Source organism: Pezoporus wallicus, unplaced genomic scaffold, assembly GCF_028554395.1.
Source record: "Pezoporus wallicus isolate ANWC-B61680 ecotype Strahan unplaced genomic scaffold, APGP_CSIRO_Pwel_v1 contig_13458, whole genome shotgun sequence".
Taxonomy (NCBI): domain Eukaryota; kingdom Metazoa; phylum Chordata; class Aves; order Psittaciformes; family Psittacidae; genus Pezoporus; species Pezoporus wallicus.
The window spans coordinates 985,760-1,011,258 of NW_026635549.1; the positions used below are offsets into that span (position 1 = coordinate 985,760).

General features: G+C 40.8%; 1 protein-coding gene across 7 annotated transcripts in view; it reads right to left on the reverse strand.

Annotated features, from left to right (window-relative positions):
* The window catches only part of DLG2 (discs large MAGUK scaffold protein 2), a 995,744-nt gene that overhangs the window by 835,367 nt on the left and 134,878 nt on the right, over nt 1–25,499 (reverse strand). For 3 of the 7 annotated variants that reach the window (XM_057396723.1, XM_057396722.1, XM_057396721.1), the window contains exon 5: nt 12,199–12,294. In XM_057396723.1, the coding sequence (XP_057252706.1) occupies nt 12,199–12,294 (96 nt within the window). Of the gene's footprint in view, nt 1–4,422; nt 4,920–12,198; nt 12,295–25,499 lie in introns of those variants that run through there. The other 4 variants (XM_057396731.1, XM_057396726.1, XM_057396736.1 and 1 more) reach the window with 2 other exon arrangements.

Here is a 25,499-nt window from a genome sequence, read left to right on the forward strand (position 1 = left end):
AGAAAATAGGACAGACAGATGTTGCTGGCTCCTGGCAACCTTGCCAGTCAGAAATGTACATATTCAGCCTTGGTTTGGGTCAACATAAGCAAGCACGTCGCCCTGCTTCACAGCACCATTACAAAACAGTTTTTTTCCTTCCATCTTTATTTCATTCTTTTAAACACTTGAACAAAATCCTTAGAAAAGGTGCTGGACAGACAGCCATGAAAAGAGGGATATTGTGAACATACCAAATTAGACTAACACAGAATTAAAAGAACAAAGCAAAACACCAAACTTCTTCACTAGTGGAATCAACTGAGATTTTCATGAACTCTAAAAAAAAACACCCAAAAAATAACCAACCAAAAACCCCAAATATACAAGACTTTTTTTCCATTCACATGAATAATCACAGTTTCATTTAACTGTGTGCTCCCACAGAGGTCAGTGATAACTGAATAAAAAGTGGAACCTGTGTAGTGAGTGATCTAGTTTAAACCACCATAGAGTTAAGTGGAAGGTGGTAACAAGAACCCCCAAGAAAGAGTAATTGTTGCAGAATTTTCAACATTTTGACGATGGAAATTTATTCTTGTAGCTAATAAAACCAATAGGTTCAAGGTGGGCATTCTCCCTGGGTCTGAAGGTGGCCAATTCTCTGGGTCACAGGAAATATACTGACGCCAGCGCTCAGTGCTACGAACATGGGAGTCAGGCAACAAAGAGGAAGTGGTTTAGGTTTTGTGAATAAATTCAGGTTATTTTACTTGGTGTCTGGTCTTTGTGCATACCTTTGCAAGCTCTTCTCAAAACACAGTAGCTTTCAGGTGATAAAATCTGGGATTTTAAGCCAACCTGAAAACACAGCTCCCAAACAAAACAAGAGGTGACCACAGTAGCAACTGACATTGACAGTTCTTAGGGGCATTAATGATATTAAGGATAACAAAACATTAGACTACATTTCCCAGGAAGTTTTAAAATCTCTATCCTAGGAAAAGATCTTTAGCTAGTCCTCCTTGTGACAGACGACTGGGTGCCCATAGTGGGATTGTCTGACACCAAGTACTGGGGGTTTCAGTGAAGCAGCCCCTGTTATAGTAAGTCTTGTCAAGCAACACAGAGCTATCTATTTTCTTTTTCACCAGAGGCAGCTACTGTTGTATTCACAATTCTGTAAAAGGCAGAAGGATGGATGATAGCTAGGGGAGAGGACAGCATGTTGCCTCTGACTGCTGGGAGGCACAGTGAGAATGTTCTTCCTTCTCAAAAACTCTTGGTGCTCCTGTTGGGATGGAGTCTTGATCTAAGCTGTCATTAATACTGAATTCTTCCTAATGATAAAATAATACCACTAATTAATGTGCTTTAAGCAACAATAAAAGAAAAACTATGCTGGGAACATGATCAATTAAAATAAACTAGGAGACCATAAGAAGTTGTCCTTGACGGATTCAGCATTTCCTAAGTCCTGGGTTCAGAAATGCATGGAAAAATGAAGGAAATAAAAAAGGAGAGGAAGAATCTGCACTAATTTGTACAGATCTTAAATCTATCTTAAACATGTCTTACATTTTGGCTGAAAACTTAATGTCAATAGGATTTAAGGTCTGGCAAGGTACATCAGAAATTAATTTTATTAGATGGTATCTTTCACCATATAGATTTCAAAGCAGGATCTTTAGATTCATTGCACATAATCTACAAGGGCATATTCACCCCAGCATATTTATGACATTTTCTGTAGACTGGAAATACTGAAAATTCCAGACTAAAATTAATCACCATGTGTTAATAATGTCAACTTTTTTAACAGGGTTCATTTTTTGCAATTTAAGCAGCATTTATCTATCACTCTTATTTTATTACTTATAAGATCTGAGGAATAAAGCTGATGTATTTACTTCATCTTGACATTAAGATCCACTTTTCCAAGAATGAGAATGGCAATCATTTGCACAAATCAAAAACAGGATATTCAAATAAGGATAATTAACTGATCTGAGGCCAAAAAGGACCAGACTGTTGCTCTGTAGAATTCATACTTCTTGAAATGATTGTTTTTTAAACCTCAAATGGCCTGGGAAATGTCTGCTCTTATTATATTGGTGAAAATTGCCATAAACACAGGCCATAAAAACTTTGGAGGAGAGAAGCAGAGTCACTCCAGTACACAATAAAACACATAAAAGCAGATTATGGATCAATACAATATAACTGGTGCAGCGTTTAAATGTGGCACCAAACAAGATGAGGAAATCAACTAATTTTATCTGCCTTCAACCCTTTGCAATATGAAAGTATCCTGAAATTAGGGTTTTGTCATTATTCAGCTCAATTATGTATGATAATATAGCGTTCCTATATGCATCCAATTGCAGATCACACACAGTTCACAGTCTTATCTCATTCCAACGTAAAAGTTGGCAGCAAAGGCTGAATTTCTGAAGTTGAATATTTGAGGCTTGTATGTTTGACTTTCAGATCATTTCAGCCATTTAGTAGCAGATTCTAGAGACAGAAAAGCTGGGAGGAAAAATATTGGTGTAGATGGTGTTGGAAGCTCTGCCCAAAGCAAGATCAGTAGTGAGATGATGGTAAGTCTACATTTGTTATTGCCCAGAAGGCCCTGGGGAAATGTTCAGTGGAAACTTTCATCACCAATTCATAAAACAAATAAAGTGGTGGGTTTTGATATAAAAAAAAAGGCACTGGGCCATGTTCTTCACCCAATTATACCATCCTAAAAGCAGACTAACTACCCTCTCCAAATCCAGTTACTATACACCTCCTTGCCAAACTTTTGCCAAGGATGGTTGTGATTGCAGGTCCCCACTGCACCACTGGACACCAAGAAGTGGGACGGATCACCACTCCTTTTTTCCCACATTCCTGCTTATTTACAATTGGAAAGCAATGTCTTGGAGCGTAAATTGGATGTTTAGCATGATGCTGGATCCAACCTTTGCTCAGTGGTGCTGCACCACTGCTGCTGAGCACTTTTCAACAGTGTGCGTCAATGGGCGCCCACAGGCAGCTCCGCTCTGCTCCAGGGCAGGTGGATGATGTAGTCTCAGGTTGAGTACAGCCTGTGGGAACCAGAAGGACTTGGAAACAACAGGAGGTGAATGAGGCCACAGGAGCATACACTCCTTCTGTGGCCTCATTCACCTCCTGTTCTTTCCCCATACGGGTTTCTCCACCAGCAAGATGGGAATGACAGCTCGCATCTGTTTCTACAGCTCCACCGAGCTCCCTGCTCTCTCTGGCAGCCACCTGCCACCCCTCAGTGCTGCCCATGGGTGCTTGGTGTGTCTCCTCCTGCCCTTATCTGTGTCACAGATGGAGGTCCCCATTTTGCATGGCCATGACGCAAAAAATGACAGCAATGATGACAGTAATGCTAACCATTGGTTTGCCTTCCCATTTACACAGCCTTCAGGTGCTCTGGCAACCCCATACACTTTGAAAGTCCTATGCAATTGATAAAATTCATCAAAAATGAAGCAGAACAGGGAGCAACTGTGCTGAACCCCAATGTCTGGGCTTCCCCTGGCAACTTCTCCTTACAAATACTATCACCACGTGCAAATGCAGCTACAAACATGCGCTGCCTGACCTGTAGCAACAGAAAGAGAGTACCCTGATGATCTCCCTGTCATTTAATATTAAGTTAGTTTGCTAAGTTTGAGGACATCTCCAAGAGTCCTTCAGCCTAGACCTTAACATTGGGAATTGTCCTTAGCCCTAAAGTTCTCAGCCTGCCACTGTTGTTGTAGATAAAAAAATGCTTATATGCAAGTTTGGAAGGGATTATTTAGAAGGACCATTCCCAAACAGTCAGGTTGGATCTAACACCAGTATAAGAGTGCTGAATTGGGACCAAGGCATTTTTATTTTTCAGGCCTGGAGATACAAAGTAAGCTATGTGTCGTGTCCCCCCCCCCCCCCCAAAAAAAAAGCCACAATAAGCCACAAGAAACTTGCATCTCTCCAATCAGAAACATCATGACTATCTAAACTACATCTGATTGGCCTCTTTAAAGTCCTAGGACCCATATAATGCCCCCCCTTTATTTTTTTATTCATTACTGTACAGAATAGACTGATAAGTTGAGAAAATATGTGCATTATACCATGCATTTGAAAGTGCTCTAGTAGCTGGAGATATTAATAGACACGAGCATAGGATAAGATAAAATATGAAATCATCCCTTTTGCCAGTATAAATAAGTAAATTACATATCATTTAGGAAGTGATACAGAAACAAACTGCATAATCCACAGAAAAAAAGAGAACAAAACGCTCATTGTAGCAAAGCTTATTTATCACTTTATCTTGCAACCTGACACAGTACATGCTCAATCTATTTAATTACAGGAACAGAAAAATATCAGAGAAATATACACACATAACAGCAATGTTTCCAGTCCTACCTTGGTCGTGACAATGCACAGACAATCCATTCTGTAAATCTCCACAGGAGTGTATGTAAATCATAAAAACAAATCAGCAAGGGTGAGGAAAGGCTTTTGAACAGCATGAACAGAATCGGAGGCTTGAATCTGCACAGCCTGCTTTTCCAAGTGGGGCCCTCATAAGAAACTCGAGTCCTCCTCCACAATGCTAAAGGCAGTCATGATGCTCACAGGGATCAGTAAACCCACTAGAAATCATCTCAAGCAAAACTTCCAGGTGGCTTATCAGGCTTGATTGCTGCATTGTTCAATCTGTGATCAAAATATTCTGTTGGATGGTATGCAGCCTTCTAAATGGGAAGATGAGAACCACAACAAGCACAAAAGAGCAAAAAAGCATCACATTTCAGCCCTGGCTCTGGTTTCACAATTCTGATCTGCTGTTTCAGTATACCCATAAGATTCCGTTTGCCAAGTCTGCCTCTCTCTCTCTCTCTCTCTCTCTCTCTCTCTCCCTCTCTCTCTCTCTCCTTCCCTGTCTCTTTTTTTCTCCCCCCTTTCGCTTGCTCTCTCCCTCCTCTTTCCCACTAACTCCGAGCAAGCACACGCAACACACACAACTATCGGGCCCATCTATCACAGCGCTGTCACTCCTCTGCCAAAACAACTGCTTTGGGTTGTAAGGGGGTTTTTATTAAGAGCGTGATTCCTACAAACATACATATTGCTTGAAGTGCATGATTGAAACATCTGAGGTGTGTGCGAGAGCTCGTGCGTCACATGCAAAATCACTCGGAATTACTAGGTCAGATTCGCATTCAGGAAGCGAATATAAATAACAGCTGGATAAGGCAAACTTTCAGAAAGTATAATAGAAAATAATCGGGGGGGGGGAGGAAAGGGAATCACACATTTACACATGCACGCAGGTCTGTGAAGCACAACGGGGATAAATTATAGTTTACCATCCACGGGAAAAACGCTCCTCATTACATTCATTATTCAAGGCTACAGAAGGGCACCTTCCCCCCCACCCCTACTTATGAAAAATACATTAAAGTTTTAATTTGAAAGAGCACCCTGAACAACAGAGCTGAAAAACTCCTTCTCTCCCAAACTTTTCTCTGCATCTTTGACAGATCCACAGACTTAATCAATTTATCTCATGTTCTGTATGCTTTGCTCAGAGTTTTACAGACTGTTTAGCCTCAAAGCCCTACCTTTCTTGCAGTGATGCTGGTGCAGAGCTTGCCTTTCAGGTGTCTTACATGAATCATTCTGAGTTAGAAAGCCCGCTGTCAGCTCTTAAAGTCTTCCCTCTCACAAATAGAGGAAGAGAGAGAGAGAGAAAGAAGAAAGAGGGAGGGAGAGAGAAAGAGACACAGAAGGGGAGAGATATGTAAAATGAAAGCTCTGGCCAAAGAGAGAGGAAAATCAATGCTCCTATTCACTGGAAAAAAAAAATACAGCCAACTGGACTGTTGACAGCAACAAGAGGAAACGTCTAGACACCCATACATTACAATTCACCTTTTCAACACACTGGACAGCACAATTCCCACTGGGTGCTTGGCTGAGGATCTCTCATTCTCACTCAGAGCTAAAATATGTTTTCAATAAAATGAGCCTTTCCAAGAAAATAAAAGGATATTTAAGAATCTTCTCCTTTCCATAAATTACTCGGGTTATAACCCTAATAATCTTGTGACTGCTAAAGCAGCAAGAGGCTCAGTAAATGACACACATTATTTTGCCAAAATGAGGTCACTGCTACCAAAGTTACAAAATCCATAGTGAATCAGATATGTGGTCAGAGAGCAACCAACCCTCCCCCAACTATTAAAGTCTTGGTGGATATAACATCTTAAAGAGAAAGTCTCTAGAGCACTTACAACTGTGTCTAAAACTTTAACTCACTCTAAGCAACCACATGTACACAAAGCAAACTTGATTTGTGTTTACCGGCTGCACTGGAACCTGCAGGTTTTCTCCCTACTGAGGTTTAGTCCAGTAGCCAAGCAGTCAGACAAGCTTATTAAACTATAGATTATACAAAACAGAGGACTTTCAAACCTCCTTGAAGCAATAACCAATTAACCATTTCCTTAAGAACAAATTAACCCATTTAGTTGGTCTATCTTAAGTCCTTCTTGTGCTCTAAGCATGACAGGGTAAAAGGGAACGCAGTCAACTCTAAATTCAGGAGATATTTCAACACTTAGATGTAAAGCATCCAAGAGTTTGTTCTCTTCCAATTGGTAGATTCAAGCTGATCGAGTAAGGTGTGAAGTATTTCCATACGTATAATTACCTAATGACTTGGCTGTAAAATTTCATATCATTCTGGCATATGGAGATATCTTCCGAAATTGGTCTCCAAGTGCATGATCTGTAAATGCTTCTACTTGCAAGTAACTACTGCTGTGAGCTGGTCCCCGTGAATCCATGCTCCTATTTACCATTTATACGAAAAACAGATAATATGAACCCTCTGAGGCTGTTTATGTGAGCAACATGACTCATGTGTGTGGCTCGGAAAATCACGCTCAATTAGTGTACCTAAAAGCTTTCTCCTGCACTCCTCCAATTTTAAGCTATTACTTCCTTCCATAAAATGCAACAATGAGTATTTAACAGAGCAGGATTTGAGCTTAGCTTAGTTGAGTGCCATGGTCCCCAAAATACTGCTGCCTGCTTTTTACCCTCAGAATTTCCTGTGGCCCCAGGAAGACACCCATGTTTCTGGGGATATAAACACCACCTTCATCGTTCTGTAGGCTCACTTTGGTTGCCAAGGCTTGTGGTCATAGCTTCTCACACACATCTATCAATGACTTGACAATGTCAGGACTGCAGTATGAGAACAGATCATAGAATCAGAATAGTTAGGGTTGGAAAGGACCTTAAGATCATCCAGTTCCAATCCCCCTGCCATGGGCAGGGACACCTCACACTAAACCATGTCACCCAAGGCCTCGTCCAACCTGGCCTTGAACACTGCCAGGGATGGAGCATTCACAACCTCCCTGGACAACCCATTCCAGTGCCTCACCACCCTAACAGTAAAGAACTTCCTCCTTATATCAAATCTAAACTTCCCCTGTTTAATTTTTAACCTGTTACCCCTTGTCCTATCACTACAGTCCCTAATGAAGAGTCCCTCCCCAGCATCCCTATAGGCCCCCTTCAGATACTGTCAGTGGGTCTTCAGTGTTTCTCCCAAAGATAGAGTTCCTTATTTTCATTAACTACCCACACCATGAGGCTGAGCTACCTCATTTTCTTCTTCAACTAGATACTTTTTCCATTCATTTTTTCTCCACAAGTGTAAGATTTTCAAATCTTTGGCACTGCTTTACCCTTCATTAACAACATCTCCTTCTGCTCTAATTTCTGCAGGTCATATTGCTGCTTAGTTCTATTTTTTCCTGTGCTCTACCAGCCTTCATGTTATCTGTACATATAATCATGATTAGAAAGACTTGACCCAAAACCAAAACAAATAGAGAAGCAGCCATCTGGGGTGAAAAGAGATGGTTTATAGTTGATTTAGATGGTCAAAAATAACCTCTGTGATGAGCTCTGACTGTAAGAAAGCTTTAATACAGGAAGAATCACAACTATTTCCCACTGTGATACCTAGTGGCTTTGCAGACCATCATGTGAAAGCCACTAACCCAGGTGGCTGCTTCCTTCTCTAATTTTACCAAGGTGTCTATTGCTAAGTCATACAGAAACAAACAATATGAGGTAAGTGGGTGAAATGTGATGGTCTGTATAATGCAGTAGATTAGACTGGACAATTTAATGCTCCTTTCTGGCATTGAAACCTTCACTGGTACTTCCACTTGGATAACCAAAGTTTAATTGGTTAATTGGGCAGTTATATTTAAAACCAGAGCCTGTAACATCTAGCTTTACAATATTTGTGAAAGCAAGCTTCTGTAAAACCTAAAACCAACAGAAAGCATTCTCTGGGGGTTTTCTTAGCCTTTTATGACACACCTTTTTAAACATTTCTTAAATTCTTTCAAAACCTAAATATTATTCAGCAAAAACCGCAAAGAGAAATTGATTCTTTAAAACAAAGCAAAGCTGGCTTCAGAATTATCTCTTCTTCAAACAGTACAAGTGAAGAAAAACAAGTGTACTAGGTCTCCAAGTTTTGGAGCAGACACTAGGAAAGGAGACACCTACCAGACTGCTAACACAGCATTAGCAATGTCAGCATCTTGCAAAATCTAGCCAGTGACTATTTAGGGCTTTATGCACCTACACAGAGAACATATAAACACATACATCCTCTTTCAAACGTGAGAAAGATTTATTTACTCTTAATGTAAATAGATGTGTACTATGGATTCTTACTGATGGAATTAAATTGCCAGTGTTTCACAGGGAGTCATAATCTCTTTCTTTTTAGGTCCTATATTACACCACGTTACTTCTCTCCCAAGAGGGCAACTGATGTAGTCATTAACTTATATCTTTATGGTCAGAGCTCATTTACACTTCCTGAGCTCATTTCTAGCCATGTTGCTGTGCATCACAACTGGTTAGTTAGTAGGTTAACACTGGGACAGAAGTTATCTAAGTAACTATACACTTGAAGGGAAAATGTCTTGAGACAGCCTCTCTATTGTTTGTGCTACTCCTAATCTTGCAGGTCCTGAATATGTAGTTAGGAGTTAGAGATGAAATGTCAGAATAAATCCTGCTTCAGCCAGAAAGAGCGGTTAATACAAATTTCAGGAGACATAAAGCTCTATATACCTTAGTCACTAAGAATTTTAATGCAGTTCCCAGGTAGAACCAGAAGCCTGTGAGTGCTGGTGTTAATTTAAAGATCAACAAATTAACAATTCTGCCCCTCTTGACTGCAGCAGCCCTGACAGCAGCAAGACTGCAACTGGCCTCAGGCCCATGAGAGTCTCAGGCTGAAGCTGTAACAAGAATCATTCCCCCTTCTCCTGTGGGAGAAGGCAAATTTCATTGCTATTTAGCACAATCAATGTTGGAATCCTGACCAATTCCTCTGGTTGGTAACTTTCCCAACAAAAAGGCAATTTGCTTTCTGTAAGGAAGTACAGACCTCCCCACTCTGAGCTCTGCAGATAGGTGGTAAACTGTATGCGAAGAATTGCAGGCTGGACAGGGCGTCCACATCATGAGGACTTTGCACCCAAGTGTCTATGGTATTCCCAAGCTCAAGAGCCATAGAAAAAGGGTTTTTTTCTGCTTCACAGCTGTGGAGAGGATCCCCTCTCTTCCTACCTCAATTACATGCCCAGCTTACCACCCCTTAATTCAGTATGTGGGAGCTTGCACCGCTTTAGCCCCAGTGCTCGGCTAAAAGTTTTGGTGTTTTAATAGACAAACTGCACTTTGTTGATCCTGTTTGCAACCCGACTGTAATACCTAGCCTTTGGCTGCTACATCCAGTGGTGTCTAATGTCATTTGCCTCCAAGGATGCAGTGGGACAGCAGGATGGTTGCCTCCCTTTCTCTCCAGGAGTCAGTGTAATCAATGGATCACAGAAGTGACAATGGAAAGGACCTGAGAAGGTTTTCATTCCAACCTCATACTCAAAGTAGGTTCAGCAGTGAGGTCTGATCAGGTTATTCAGGCTGTTATCCAGTCTGGACTTGAAAATATCCAAAGATAGAGACAGTGCAACCTCTCTAGTAGTCTCATTCCCAGAAACTCATAAGCTTAGGTGCCTATGAGAAGACAGTGAGGTTATCTGGGTACAGAGTATGGCTTGTAGGGTTGTAGGAGGTGCACATTCATAATCACAGGGTGTGGAGCAGAGGATAGGGAAAGGCTGAGCCATTTCACAGCTCTGAAGGGTCTTGGATAAGCTAGCCTTTTGAAAGCTCTGCAGCCTTCATCAACTTAAAACTAATGCCTAATGTCATATTATTAAAGCCACAATTGTTTTCTCTTGCTTCCCACAAATCCCTTATTCAGCATGAAACAGAAGCACTTCAGTTACAAATGCTCCACTGGCTTTATGTGGGCTGGGATGCTCTGTGATAAAAACACATGGTACTCAAGGGCAATATGCCCTAAAGTGGCTCTTAGCTATCAAGATCCACGGTGAATGAAGAGTTCATTTAAATTCTTGAGCATTCTGCCTGGGGAAGTAAATCTAACAACCAATTGATCATCAGGAACTGAAAAGCTCTGGTGCATATGTTTAAACATGTAGTCAGTCCTAAATAGCTATGTGTCACTGTCATAGCAGTGTGCCACTGACACTCAAGCAACAGTCACTTGAAAAAGAAATCAGACAAAATTGCTCTTTCAGATAAACTGACACACTAAACCACAACTTCCAGAAAATGAAAACAAAACATCTGCTATCTGCTCTCCCCTGGTACCGGGAACTGAAGAAAATACCACTCACAGCCCTAAATGTCTTAGAGTTTGACAATGGAATTGCCAATTTTCGGAGTTTACTTTCACGTACACTTTGTGCTGGAGCATAAAAATGCAGCACATAGAATTGCTGATGGAGAGACACTGAGTCCAGGAGGTCGTCTAAGTAGGGAAGATGGTGCATGTCCAATTGGTCATTCATACTGGAAATGTTCTTGTGGAACCGAGCTGGGATCCACTTCATGCCATGATCTCTACAACATCCTCATGGACACAATGTATATAGGGTATATATCAAGCTTTTGATAATTCCTTTCAAATAATTTCTTTCACAAATATAGAGACAGATTTCAATGAGTATACACGCTCCTGTATTTCAACTCTCAAGTAGCGCCACTGTCCTCTATGGCACAAAAGTTTTTCTCGTCAACTGGGAACACGGCAACGCAAGAAACTCAACAAGTCGTGCTAGGCAATTAGTTCATTCCATCTTGACAAGTTAATGAACAGAGAAATCAACCTAGAAATGTAAACAAAGCCCACAGAAAAGACTTAGACAAGAGGAATTATCTGCACGTTTCCACTGTTAGAAATGACTTTCACCGAAGTCTACAAAGTATCGCATAAGCTAGCCAACTCAGTTAATGTCTGTTTTCTTTTCATCATGTTTCCAGCTTGCTAACTTTAAAAGAAAGCTTAATAATTTGCTTTCACTTATGAAAGAAAAAATACACAATGACTTCAAGGCTGGAAGCCTACATAATTGTATCTAAGCCCAGGAGAATTGTTCCAGCCAAGTTGTGAACCTATGAAAATAATGGAGATGTTATAATGAAACACTTATAACTCAACCATTGCATGCAGCAAGGCTGTTCCAAAGAGAACTGTAACATACCTCCTTGCCACAGCCATGAACTCATATTGCTTCGTGTATTATTCAGCGTACTTTTACGGTACGTATCATTAGACTGCCCATACAAAAATCATCACTTCACTGACATTTATATTCTTCCATACTGACTTCAGATCAAAAATTAACTACAACACACACTGAGAGACTGCAAACACCTTGAATGTTTGCACCTTGAAAGGTGTGCAACACCTTGGACTTCAAAAATACACTGTAATGGAAACACCTTGAATCAGAAATCCTGTAGAACCATCACTGATATTAACATCTTCACATAAAAATAAAAAGTAAATCCTGACTAGGACAGCATAAAATGCACAGGGCTAGTAACAATAAATTGCAGCCATACGCCTTATTTGATAGGGTAAGGTACATGCAGTCATTAGGCACCAAAAAAAAATGACTGCAGGAGCTCAAATTCAATATATTCTACATATTTCACCTCCAACAAAACTTGACTAAATAAAGATTTAATTTCACATCACAAAAGAATGGACCATACCTTTGTCTTCATGTCTACAACGTAACTTTCGGAAGTCTGGTTCTTCTTTTCATGTTCACATTGGCCAGATCCTTCTGATCCATTGGAAGCTGCAGACTATGGAAGAGGAGAAAAATTCAAATAAAGTACACTACAATTCTATTATACTTGAATCTAAAGATCAGCATGTACATACAAAATGCTTGCCTGAATACTGATAAATATCAGGTGGTTCTTACACAAGATTTTCACCTCAATGCTTTGTCATGCAAAATTTTCTGGGGTTAACCAAATTGCCACTCTCATGGAAGTCTGTGGAAGTCTTAATAGGCTAAATCTACAAGATGGTGCTTATCATAATCTCTAGGTGACTTCAGAAGGCACTCAAGGGGCTCTGCGGCTCTCGGCATCAAAACAAAGAGATAAAGAAGGAAATCAGTGCCCTGCCAAATAGGCCCTCATATGGAACAGCTGCAGGAATAACACCTTAACAGAGTTACCTGGTTTGCTTTCTCATTTCTAATTCATTACATTCTCCTAAGTGACATATTTCTGAAAGTTTCATGCTTGTGTAGTAGTCATATTTGCAAATCTTACAAATTCAGATGCTTATTTTGTTATCTTTCCTTTCTTTATGCCTATTTACATCTTCTATTGCTTACAGAAAACCCTCATAAAAAACCACTGTATTTTCTCAACTAATACCTTTAATAGAAGATAAAGTAAAAGGCAATTTTTTTTTCTCAGTTTTCCTGATGGAAATCTAATACATCATTGTAGACTTTGCGTTAAGACAATAAATGTTATAAGCAGCATCGCTGTTTACAATGCTCTGCAAAAATATGCTTGAAGAGTTACCCTTTGAATGAAACATGATGATTGCCACTAGCTCAGATCTCAGAAAATTTCTGGGCACTTTGCAAGAGCATGAACAGGAAAGCAAGATGAATTCAAACAGAGTACAGCGTCTTGTATCTGTGGGTGCAGAGCATCACAGACACCAGGAGTGATTTAGACCCATCCTTTCTTAGCCTGTGCACTGGGAGAGCAGTCAGTTTAAACACAACAGGCAAGAAATTGTTAGCATTTTAAAGAGCCCTACCATTGCCAACACAACTTAGAAAACAACAAGCCAGTGCTACAGAAAGAGCCAAATCACATCCACATGTGCAAATGTTTTCTCCTCTGATACTAGATTGTTTGTTTAGGGCTCCATCCAGCAAAAGACCGAATGCTGGCCCCAATCCAGGCAACTAATTAGACACGTGCTTTTAACTTCACTGGAACCCATGGCATGAGTCGTGTGCTCCAGTAAAACTGTGTTTAAACATTGGATCGGGACCAGCAGCTCAGCACTGCATGGGGCTGAGCACACAGAACTCCATGCATGCCCTCTCTAAAGTTTTAGCTTGTAACATGCTCACAGTCACAGAGAGCTAAGCATAATTTTGTCTGGTTTCTTGTCACCAAAGTGTGTTGTATAGCCTCCATTTGTAGTCTGGAAGGGGGGAAGAGATAGCAAGGCAACCAGGCCAAAATTATACAAGACAGCAAGGAACTGAACCCAGGTCTTACATCTAGCCTCAGAGCCTACGGAAAATCCAAGCAACTCCTTAAGTGTTTCTTTCAGAAACAGAAAATCGGTTTTTCAAGATGCTAAAAAGCATGCATTAAAGTTTTCATCTTTGCTTTCTTTGAATACATAACATAACAGGTTTTCATCATTATTATTTATATGCAACAATATAAACTATGCAAATCAACACATTATTTATTTGTTCTAATCATCAAGACCAAACCCTGCCTGATCCTAAAGGAGCCAGGCTTCTGCAACTTCTCAAAAGGGGTTTGACAATTTTAAGGGAAACTATATACTGTATAGAAGAATTTATCAAATGAGTGCAGCTGCAAAACTGGATAAGAAACTTCAGTTTGTTTATATTTTGCATATTTTTTCCCCTCAAATTTTTCACCATTAGCTGATGCCAACCTTTTGAAGGAACATAAAACTATGTTAAAAGATGCTATGAAATGTTTCAGCTGTTTTCCTTAGGGAAATGGGTCACAGATTAATTGTGAAGAGCAGCAAACCAAGGACATTAGAAGGGTACAAACAGCTCAAGTAGGAGTGATGTTAATAAATCCGGAACACCTCTGTTTCAATGTTCAATAAGCATTAGCAGAATAATATATGGTTCTCAAACTTAAACAAAGTATATGTTAGCAAACCGTCTGAAAACCAAGAGTTATTTAACTTTGTGTTATGAAATAAACAGGACTATAATGCAAGAGGTAAAAAGAAATCTTGCTGTGTGTTGTGATAGATTTATTTAAAACTAACATTCTTGGATCTGAGTGTTTTCTTATTCTTGGTTCCATACAATCCTCCCTTTAGAGGCTAAGCAAAAGCTTATATTGTCTGAAGTTATTTTCTTTATCTAAAATCTGCCTGCTTGTACAAAAGAAATATTTTAGCAACACCTCATTAGTCCTGTACAGGTCACCATGAGAAGCACAACTGGCAACCCTAGGGTGACACAGTATGAATGCAGTGGAGAATGTGCACGAAGCTCATACATCCTTGTAAATGGTTGTGGGAATAAAGAGCTGAAGCTTGAATTAAAACTCCTGACAAAAATGTAAACTTTTTATCAGACCCCTGTATCCAGAGCGCTGGCAGTTGGAACAATTCTATCTTCCTAGTCACAAAAGAAAACATTTTCTTATCAAATCATAGAAGAGTTAGGGTTGGAAAGGATTTTAAGATCATCTAGTTCCAACCCTCCTGCCATGTCACTAAACCATGTCACCCAACGCTCTTCCAGTTGGTCACAGAAAGAGAAGACATGTTATGAGCAAATGTTGAAAAGCAGATTAAAACTTCGTTTGATAACTTTGCTCACTTGGGTCGTAGCAATAACCATATAACGCACCAAAAACGATCTTTGATTTTGCATATAATTAATACCAGTCTATTTATAATTAACAAGGACTATTTAGACCATAATGTCTTCAGGGTAATATCTCTCTCATTGTGCAAAGTTAAGCATTATTTAAATATTTATTATTGTTGCTCAGCCTGGAGAGGAGAAGGCTCCAGGGACACCTCAGAGCAGCTTCTGGGGCCAACAAGAAAGCTGGAGAGGGCCTTTTAACAAGGGTGTGAAGGGACAGGACAAGGTATAGTGGCTTTAAACTGATAGAGGGGTGATTCAGACTAGATGTTGGGAAGAAGTTCACCCCTGTGAGGGTGCTGAGGCGCTGGAACAGGTTGATCAGAGAACCTGTGGATGCACCATCCCTGGCAGCGTTCAAGGCCAGGTTGGACACAGGGGCTTGGAGCAACCTGGTCTAGTGGAAAGTGTCCCTGCCCATGGTAAGGGGTTGGAACTGGATGAGCTTTGAGGCCCCTTTAACCCAAACCATTCTGTGATTCTATGATTCTATGAATAAAACAGTAATCACAGTAGCTACCTTGTTAATTTTATCTGATTTTAACTGTGCTCAGGAAAGTTTTTCTGTGCTTATAACAAATCTTTCCAGTAGCTTACTGGGACATGCACAATTGTCACAGTCAACCACCAACAAAATTCTTGCTGATTATCTTTGCCAAAGTGCACAGTTACAAACTGTGAAAGACTTGTCACTGGTTCCACTTTCAGCATGCAGTATGTTCCAGTTCATATCTGAGCCAGCAACCAGCCAGAAGGAGCATCTGCCCTCGCAGGCAATTATGGCATATGGGGTTTCCAAGAGTTCCTACAGGAGGTCTTCCTACGGCAGCCAAACCCTGTAACACTGGATGAATTCCCCCACTTATGGCACTGATCCAGATTTTATACCTAATATATCAATAGGGGGTATTTGTAACAACCCACAATAGTTACCACATTTACTTCTCAGAGGGAGGCTCAACATTTGGAATATAAAAAGTATTTAAAAACCAAGAAATATTAATGCAAACGTTATTCTGTTCTTCCATGTTCTTGGATGTGGCTGCCAGGATTTCCAATTTGTTTGCATACACATGAGATTATCTGGGGCACCTATACTTTATGGCTAGAAAACGCTGATCAGCACTGCAAAGTGACCAGGAGTGCCAGTGGGAGCATGGGGAAATGTAGCCCATGAGTAACTTCCTTAGTGTTCAGAGAACTAATGCATCTTCTCCTAGAATAGTCAGCATAGGAATGCTCTCCTGGGTTCTTTTAGAGAGAAATTCAAACCAGAAGATGATCTGAGACAGAGCCTTGGGCAACATGGTTTAGTGTGAGGTGTCCCTGCCCATGGCAGGGGGGGTGGAACTGGATGATCTTAAGGTCCTTTCCAACCCTAACTATTCTATGATTCTATGAGACCTCTTTCAGTGTTTTGTATGATGAATCGGTAGCTCTGCTCCAGCCTCATGAAAGCCTGTAGATAAATGCCAGCTTGCCCCAAAGTGATTTACATTAAGAGAGGAAAGGTGTTAAATACCAGTGATCAGCAATCTTTTGGATGCCAGTGTCTGTCAGGAAATCTATCATCTTGGTAACCAAATGCTCCCAGGAACATATAGTGCTGAGAGATGATGCTTTTATTTAATCAACTTCTTTAAAAGTAAGCATTTAAAAAAAAAAAAAATCATTAGAACATTTAAAAATCTACAGGGAGAAAGTAAAATGCAATGTAAGATATGCTGGAATTATCCATTTTACAGGACATTGATGCAAATTAAATTAGCAGCTGTGCCGGAGTAGCAAGCAACCTGAGCTGAACTGAGATGCACAGCAGGATACTGCTACTAGCGAAGAACACAGCACACCTCAATGTCAAGATACAGCCAATGCTGCTCTCCCTCTGCTCAAGCCATGTGTGAACTAAAACTGGACTCAAGTCAAGTTCATCCTTTACAAAGAGCCAGCAACAGCAAGAACACCTTCTGTGTCTGTGATCCACCCACCAAGGGCTGCACCTTTCTGCTTTACCTAGGCAGAGTTGACAGCTCTCCTAAAGGTATTGCAAGCATTTCAGCTTCAGTTCCTGCTGCTGACAAGCTTGGATCAGAAAGAAAATAAAAGTTTGTCAGTCTGTGGGAAACAAAGCATCACTGGGGACTGAGTTTTTTCCTGCAATGCCATGCAGAGAAATAGTCCTAAAAACCATAAGATGTGCCTTCCTTTTTCTGTACCCTGCTAGTCCTATTTCTATGCCTCTCATAATCCTTATTACAGGAAGAAGTGTCATTCAGCATTTCTTTTGGCAGGATACCACTCTCACCGTTATCACAGATGACTGAAAGCTCAGACAATCCCAGACCATGCTAGAAACTAAAATCAGAAATATAATCCCACGGAAGACAGGCAGCATTTCATTTACCTCAGCTGGGCCTAAATTTCAGTCCAGAAATAACATAGCAGAGCTACCTCCTTGTCCACAAAACCCTTCAAAAAAGAAGATGCCTAATTAAGTGTTTCTGAAACCCTTCAGAAAAAGCCTTGCTCAGTGTCCCCAGCTGAATGATTTAGTTGTCAGAAAGGATTTTGTTTCTATTTCCACGTCAGGGTTTCTGCTTTGCTGTTTGAAGATGTCAAGGTTTGCTCCACATCACATTGCATTAGCTCAGTCTTTGCAGCTGTCTCAAGTCAGGGTGATGCTGCACATTGCTACGAGGTCTCATGGCTAAGCCCTGAGTCACCACAGCCCCTTCTGCACCAGACTCCCCAATATGACCAGTAAATGTGAATAGACAAAAGAAAAACATGTATTTGGGCACGGATTCTACTGTACAAATCACACCCCAAGTGTTTGAATTTTTAAGTCATTGTCTTAGGAAGTGAGCATAAATATCACAATAATATTTATTCTACCCTGGGATTTTTATGATTCTACTTTAGCTTATATGAATTCAACCTTTCAGAAGATTTTATGACAGACTTAAAGCATTTTAGAGCTCAGGAACAATAATGTGGCTGTGGGCTTGTGTTTCAGAAAGGTCAGGATCTGATTTAATGCCACCCCAACCTCCTGAAAGCAAGTCTTGCTCTCTGTGTTTCTGGATGTCAGAATAACAGTAGTGAACTTTGTATTTGCTCATCCCAAATGTAGATTTTACCACCCATCCAAAAGCTGTCATCCAAGCTACTGGCTACTCAGTCACTGTGGCTGGGCTAACACAAAGCTTATATTCAAATGCAATTTCCCTGTTTATCATAGAATAGTTAAGGTCGGAAAGGAGCTTCAGATCATCTAGTTCTACCTCCACTGCCATGGGTAGGAACACCACACACAATACCACATAATTATTGAGTTGCACTGTGACTCTGGTCTTGGGCAAGGTAACTGACTTTCCAGGCAGGAAACTCAGGCAGGGAGGAGATGCTGGCTTGTACTTCAGCTTTTGTCCTCCTGGACAGAGAGCTCAGATGAAGCTGACTGGAACCAGTTGGCTCCATAAAAGACACACCTAGGAGATTCACCTTGCTGATCCAGGCTCCATCTCCTGTATCACTCATGCAGAGATTTGTTTTCAAGCTGGGCTACGAACCAAGGCACTCATGTGTCTCCTTTTCCAGGGAGCAGTCACTAAGGTTACACAGTGGTGGACTGACAAAGAACCATGGCACTGTGCAGTGACCACAGTCCTTGCAAACACAAGCCTTACAAAGGCTGTTTCTCAGGTACGGTCTCTCCCCTGTGGAGACCTGGCACACTAAATACTGGTGCTTGGAAGGATCTGCTGGCCTGATGAATGTGGCAAAGTGGAAAACTTGGCAAAAAGCACTGCATAGATGAACCATGCTGCAAGGAGGAAGAAATAAATGATCCACAGTTGAGCTACATGAGAATGAGACTCAAAAGCATGAGACTGGACAGGCAGGTTATCTTTTTACCCACTTGCTGTAGCTCCATGCCAGGCAGCTATCCACATAAGAAATGGAGACTATTAACTTATGTATGGATGAGTTCTTACCCTTATAGACTATTTTCCAAAACGTTCTTGGCAACAGTGTCACCGAATGCCATAGGGCAAATTCAGATGCCTCTGATCATGAGAATTAACGAGATGAAAACTTGGAACAAAAAAATGCATTTCCCTCAGCTCAATGGGGTTTAGTCAGATCCTGACACTCATTCTTCCCATTCCTTGCCCTTCAGCCATGAGCCTGCACTTTCCTGGACATAAAGAAGATGAAATACGAAGAGTAATTTTGGATATTAAAGGTCTATTTCTTTCAAATAAAGCAGACGATATTACTGAATTCTCCTGAAGGCTGGAGGAAAAGGACTAGAAAAATTAAAAGGCTGAACATAATTAATGGATGCTCATTTAGAATTGGCTGTCATACAGCATCTTGGAAGCTAAATTTACATCTGAAGAGGGCAGGCTGTATGCAGAAACAGGCTCTGGAAGGAGATCTATGTTAAAAAGAGGGGAAAGACGGGGAGCTGTGGTTGCAGGGAGGTCCCTTCAACACCATGGCAGGGGGGTTGGAACTGGACCATCTTAAGGTCCTTTCCAACCCTAACTATTCTATGAGTGTATGCCGCAACGACACCTGCCAAAAGCCCCTCCAAGCAGAAAGGTCAGCTGCAGTAAGAATAGCATGTTAAAGCTCATGGTTTCATTCCAGTTGTGCCCATCTGCACACGTTTTATTCATTAGCTTCAGTGGAGTCCATCCACATTTAAGCCTGTATTAGTGAAATCACAATCTTGCCCTGAAAATACAAGCAGACCACAGCTGGAAGCAAATGCAAACACTTGCAAACAGAAAACAGGAAGTCATTAATCGTAAGAGAAAACATGACTAATGATTTTAAATTAAATAATATTTGCATGATATCTTGATTAGCAAGGATAATGATTATTTTACTTACATAGAAGTTCTGGATATATAAATTCCAACCTACATATTGTTGCCATAACAACTTGATACACTTATTCTCTTGTGTCAGTTTTTATTGCATCAGTGCAGCTTTTCTTTCAACAACCAAAAAAAAAACCCCAACTGCTTTGGTTGCTACAATAGCACAATATTTTTTAATTCTTCTTTAAATATTTAATTCTTCTTTAAACCAATATACTTTCCCTCCAAAGACGGTTACAGCACGGTGTGGGAATCTCAGGACTAATTCCAGGGCTCAGTGCAGGGTTTGCCAGAAATCCCAAAGATATGTACAGCCCTTTAGCTCAAACCGCTACTTCAGGGGTCTCCCCTTAGGAAACTTAGTCCTATGGTTCGAGGTCAAGATCTTAACGCGAGACATGCACGGTAACAGCCCCCCAGTTGGTGCATTTTCCCCTGAAAACCAGAACTAAATTAAATTAGCACTAGGTTCTTCAGAAGGGTTTGTAGCTGTAGTAGATTTAAGGCAGTAGTGGTAGCAAACAGCTGCAGATATGCAAAGTAAATCACTGCAGTGCTCTCCAGGCCAGGTTATTATAACAAAGCAGTTTCCATATTTCCTACACATTGGTGTTGCACATACACTTTGCTTTTATCAGGAACACAACTGCTGGGGTATCCAAGGAATTGGCTTAAAACATTTTGCAAATCAAGGCAATCCAATGGCAGCATGATGGGAGGAACAGAAGGGATGAAGGTGGCCTTTCTCCTCCCTGCTCCAGCCAGCTGTGCAGTTCACCAGAGCCTGCTGTTGCCTGTTCACCTTTCCCAGTTCTGCACCCTGCAAATGGACCCATTTCAATTAAATTGCAATTAACTGACTGCTGATGCTGCAGTTCTATCTGGCTCCCTGTTACAATAATGAGGGAGACTGTATTAATTAATAACAATTACAGTAAGGTGTAAATGAGGAACTCCTTGGTAACCATTGTTCCATACAGCTGGCATGAAGTGACCTCAAACTAGAGGTAATAAGGGATTTATGAATGTAAGGTTAGCATTTTTGATGGAAAATAACTAGTGCAATGGTTCCTATGGACTGCCTTGGCCTTTGGGGCAGCTCTTCATTTACTGCTAACTCTAATAGCCTGTACTTCTGTCAGGAGAGCTATGATGATTGCTTTCAGAGGACTGTATCCCTCTTAGTTCTCAGGAGAGCAGGAGTGTGCATTTGTGTTCCCACGCACAGCTTAAGACAGCCTCTAGCACTATATTTTAATTATGATAAGCCTTGTATCTGTTTCTGATCATACTATTCCTCATTATAAATGTGATATGTTAGAATAAGAAAAATATATACATACGATAGAATTATAACAATTTTAAGTAGTAAAAACACCCAAAAGTCCTAGGGCATAATAACCTTGTAGGAAATACATTTAAATAAGAAATCACTCAGTTTGATTGAATTCTAATTCGTCTCATGATGTACTGCATGTCCGTAGCAAACCCAAGAATAGAATCCAGTGTCTTGTCTCCGCCAATGGCCCACACAGTCTCTTCCTATTTACACACACCTCCAGAGAAATTACAGAGGAGGAAACTACCCACATTTCACTTGAGATGAAATTTTATGCCTGTTCTTGCCAGAAATGGTGAATTTAAGTCAGTCTACTCAATAGCAGTAATAAAACCAGTCTCACTTTGAGAACAGGACTGATATATCATAAAGTAACACTTAGGAAGACGAAAGGTGGTTTACACTAATGCAAAGATATAAAGCCTGCATTAAAGACAAGAAAGAAGGAGTGAAAAAAAAAAAACCACCAAAAATCAAAACCCTGGAGAATATTGTAATGACTTTGACTCCCAAGATAGTTTTGCTTCAAGCATCCTAAACCTTGGTATAGAAGAATATCTACTTCAGCCAGAGCCATAGGGAGGGGAAGCAAGCAGTGGCTGTCATTACAGGGGCAAGATGCCTTGCTAAGTCATGGCTACTGAGCTACACAATCATATATACTCATGCTGACATCCAGAAATACTGCAGCTAAACAAAACCTTCGGCAAAACACAGTGCCATCTCTCTTCATTCAGCTTCCCTCCTACACAGAGTTACAAAATATTTTGCACTGATATATATGAGAGGAAAAGGACTTAAAAGGTAGGGAATGACTCGGGTCATTAAACTGGAGAATATGTCATCACGCTCCCTAAATGTTGATAAACAGACAACAATGGGAAGTCAAAGGGGAAACATTCCCTAAATACTTTACAGAAAGTTGGGGCTCCACAGATCTGCCAATTTCCTTTGTAATAACTCATCAGCTAAATGACGGATCAGAATCTGCCACTGCCTAATGGAGACATGGCAGAAACCTGTGCTTTCATACGAGGACTCCAAGGCTATTAACACTAGCCACTGGCCAAAGTTATTTGAAATTATGGACCATACAGGGATTTCAGCTTCTGTGAGCTTGTGGCTATAGAAGCATGAAGTGTAAAGGCAGCTCTAACTGCATTAAACAAGCATCATTGTCAACTGCATCCTGTGAGAAGGAGCAAATGCCTCATGTACCAAACGATGCCAAGGGTAGTAGGGAGGAAGTCTCCTAGTCTATATAATGCTCCTTCCATGCATAATACCTTACCCATCCCATATAGTCCCTACAGGGACATGAAAGTCTCCAGACGTGCAGCTGACACTGACAGTTCTTTACCAGAGAAACCTGAGTGAGCTTGTAATAGCTTACTGACACTGAGGTTCAGGTGACACTATCAGAAGGGGACCCTGGATAAGGCAATAAATCCAGTCTCATGTAAACTGTCTCTGACTCTGCACCACTTCGCACTACAGTTGTCTGCAGTTGTGCTTGCATTCAGAAGCCCCATAAAAGCACCGATGTTTGTTAATGTCAACATCACACAGCTCTGCGTATTTAGCTGTCCTGGTTTCAGCTGTGATAGAGTTAATTTTCTTCCTAGTACCTGGTACAGTGCTGTGCTTTGGATTCAGGATAAGAATAATGTTGATAATACAGTGATGGTTTAGTTGTTGCTAAGCGGTGTTCACACTAAGTCCAGCACTTCTGCTCCTCACACCACCCCACCAGCAAGTAGGCTGGGTGTGCACAAGGAGCTGGGGGGGGGGAACATAGCCAGGACAGCTGAACCCAGCTGGTCAAAGGGAACTCCCATACTATTTGATGTCAGCTCAGCATATAAACTGGGGGAAAGCTGGCCAGGGGCTGCTGCGCAGGAGCTGGCTGGGCATCAGTCAGTGCGTGGTGAAGAACTGCATTGTGCATCATTTGGTTAATATATTCTAATTCTTTTATCATTATTATTATTATTTTCCCTTCAATTTCTTTCCTATTTTTTTATCTTTACTTCGACCCACAAGTTTTACTTTTTGTATTCCCTAATTCTCTCCCCTATCCCACCGAGGGGAGGAGGGAGCAAGTGGCTGTGTGGTGTTTAGCTGCCTGCTGGGTTAAACCAGAACAGTAGCCTACTTTTTACAACCTATTGCATTACTACTACCAAGTCAGCAACACATTTCACTCCCTTATAAACAAGGCTGAAATTAAGCAAAATCATCATCTTGACACTTTTTTGTACAATACTTAGTAAAACAGGGTTCATAAAAGGTGAACCTAAAAAGTGATGGCTGGTTCTAATATTGCACATTCAAAAGCTACTGGTAAAAAATGCAGTTTCTACTATCAAGAAAAATATCTACAATCAATGACGTTAAAGTTTGGAAACATCACAATGTCTATTTTCTTAGCTATGGATCACTAGGAATCTTCCTCCATATACCTGTGGCTAACAACATGATCCCAATTCACAAACATAACCCAAGCCTTTGTGGTCTTTTGGCTGGGCTGAAACAAAACACTGTAAAACTGGGCACAAGTCTCTTGGATTTGTTCACTATAAACAGTCCCCTCTGCTCAGCATTGAGCAAGGACATCAGATCAGTCCCCCCTTCTCTGTGATGGCTCTCCATAGAGCCGAGTACCAACATAGGGAGATTTCTGGTCCTCATCCAAGGGTCAGACAACCATCACAAGTTGCCAGTTAAGAGCAATATATGACAATTCTAATCCTCAAAAGTAACAGAAGTGTCTGCTGTGACTACAAAGATATGTGTGTGTAAAGCCTGTTCCGTAAGTGGGACAAAACCAAAGAAGCCAATTAAGAAATAAAGTGACACTGAATTAAGAAACAGCATTAAGAAATACACCCATAACTGCAGATGGACTGTTTCAGGCAACAATATAGTCAGCATTCTGAATTCTGGAAGCTCTACTTACAGGCTTACTGCTGACCTAGCAAAGATGCCGTTGGGTACCCTGGGAGCATTTACTGTCAAAAAAAAGAACACTGATTGCATAAGTGGAGGCATGCATCTGTCATGAACCTTCCTACTCCTTTAGTCTGTTTTGTTACCTCTGGTTTTTTACAAGCCACCACAACACCAAAAAATGTGTGAGAGAAGACACCAGTCTGATGCAATGTATGACCTGAAATCTCTCAGCAGATCCTTTCAGTCCTTCTCCATGTAGTTAAATTCCAAAACACAAACATCAAACTTCTTTTTACTGGTTCATTAAACCAATAACCAGTTAGAAGTTACCACCGTTGACTCCACCAGAGTTTCAAAAGCCAACTTCTGAGAAAACGCACAACAGCCCCACTACATCTTTTACTCCTCATTTATTTTTGTTCTAGTTTTTAAAGCAGCTGTTTGCCTTGCCTCTTCTTAGAAAGAGACACCTTCACTACCTGAAAGTGATGAGCAAAAACCCCAAATACATAGGGATAGGGCACAGCAGTTTTGAGCACCAGGTAGGCTCCCCTACACTTCTGCAAAGAACTGGAGGGCCAGGGAGACCTTCATCACTTTGATTTGTCCTTTGAGTGAACAAAGTTTATGCAGCTGCAGCAATGAATTGAACACCACTATTGGGGTTATAGCTATGTGGTAACAAGGCTGACCTCCTGACACAAAAGCAGAAGCAGCCATACGTATCAGCCAAGCAGCAGCTGGAATAGTGCTGAAATCATTCATAGCCTTTAGTGGGTTCAACCATTGTCCCCATCTGCATTGTGCAGGTCTATGCAGGCTGATGAAAGTGAAGTTCAGCTAGCCTGACATTTTTTAAACACGAGATATTTAAAGATGTATTCAAAATTCAGTTTCAGAACTCATCTATAAAGCTAGTTTTCTGGGGTTGGGGGGGAACAAGCACTTCAAAGAGACATGAGGCTGCAGTCAGCCACTGACTATGTCTCTTTTGCGCTACTACATGGTGGTTCCACTCCTCCAAACTGTCCATTTTGGTTCAAGACAACAGAATTTGGAGAAACATGAGCAAATAGTGAGACAACATTGATCAACAGAAGAACGTTGCACTAGGAATAACTGCTATGGCTGCAATAACCTCTCTTTTGGGACAAAAGACAATTTTAAAGATGAAATAAGATA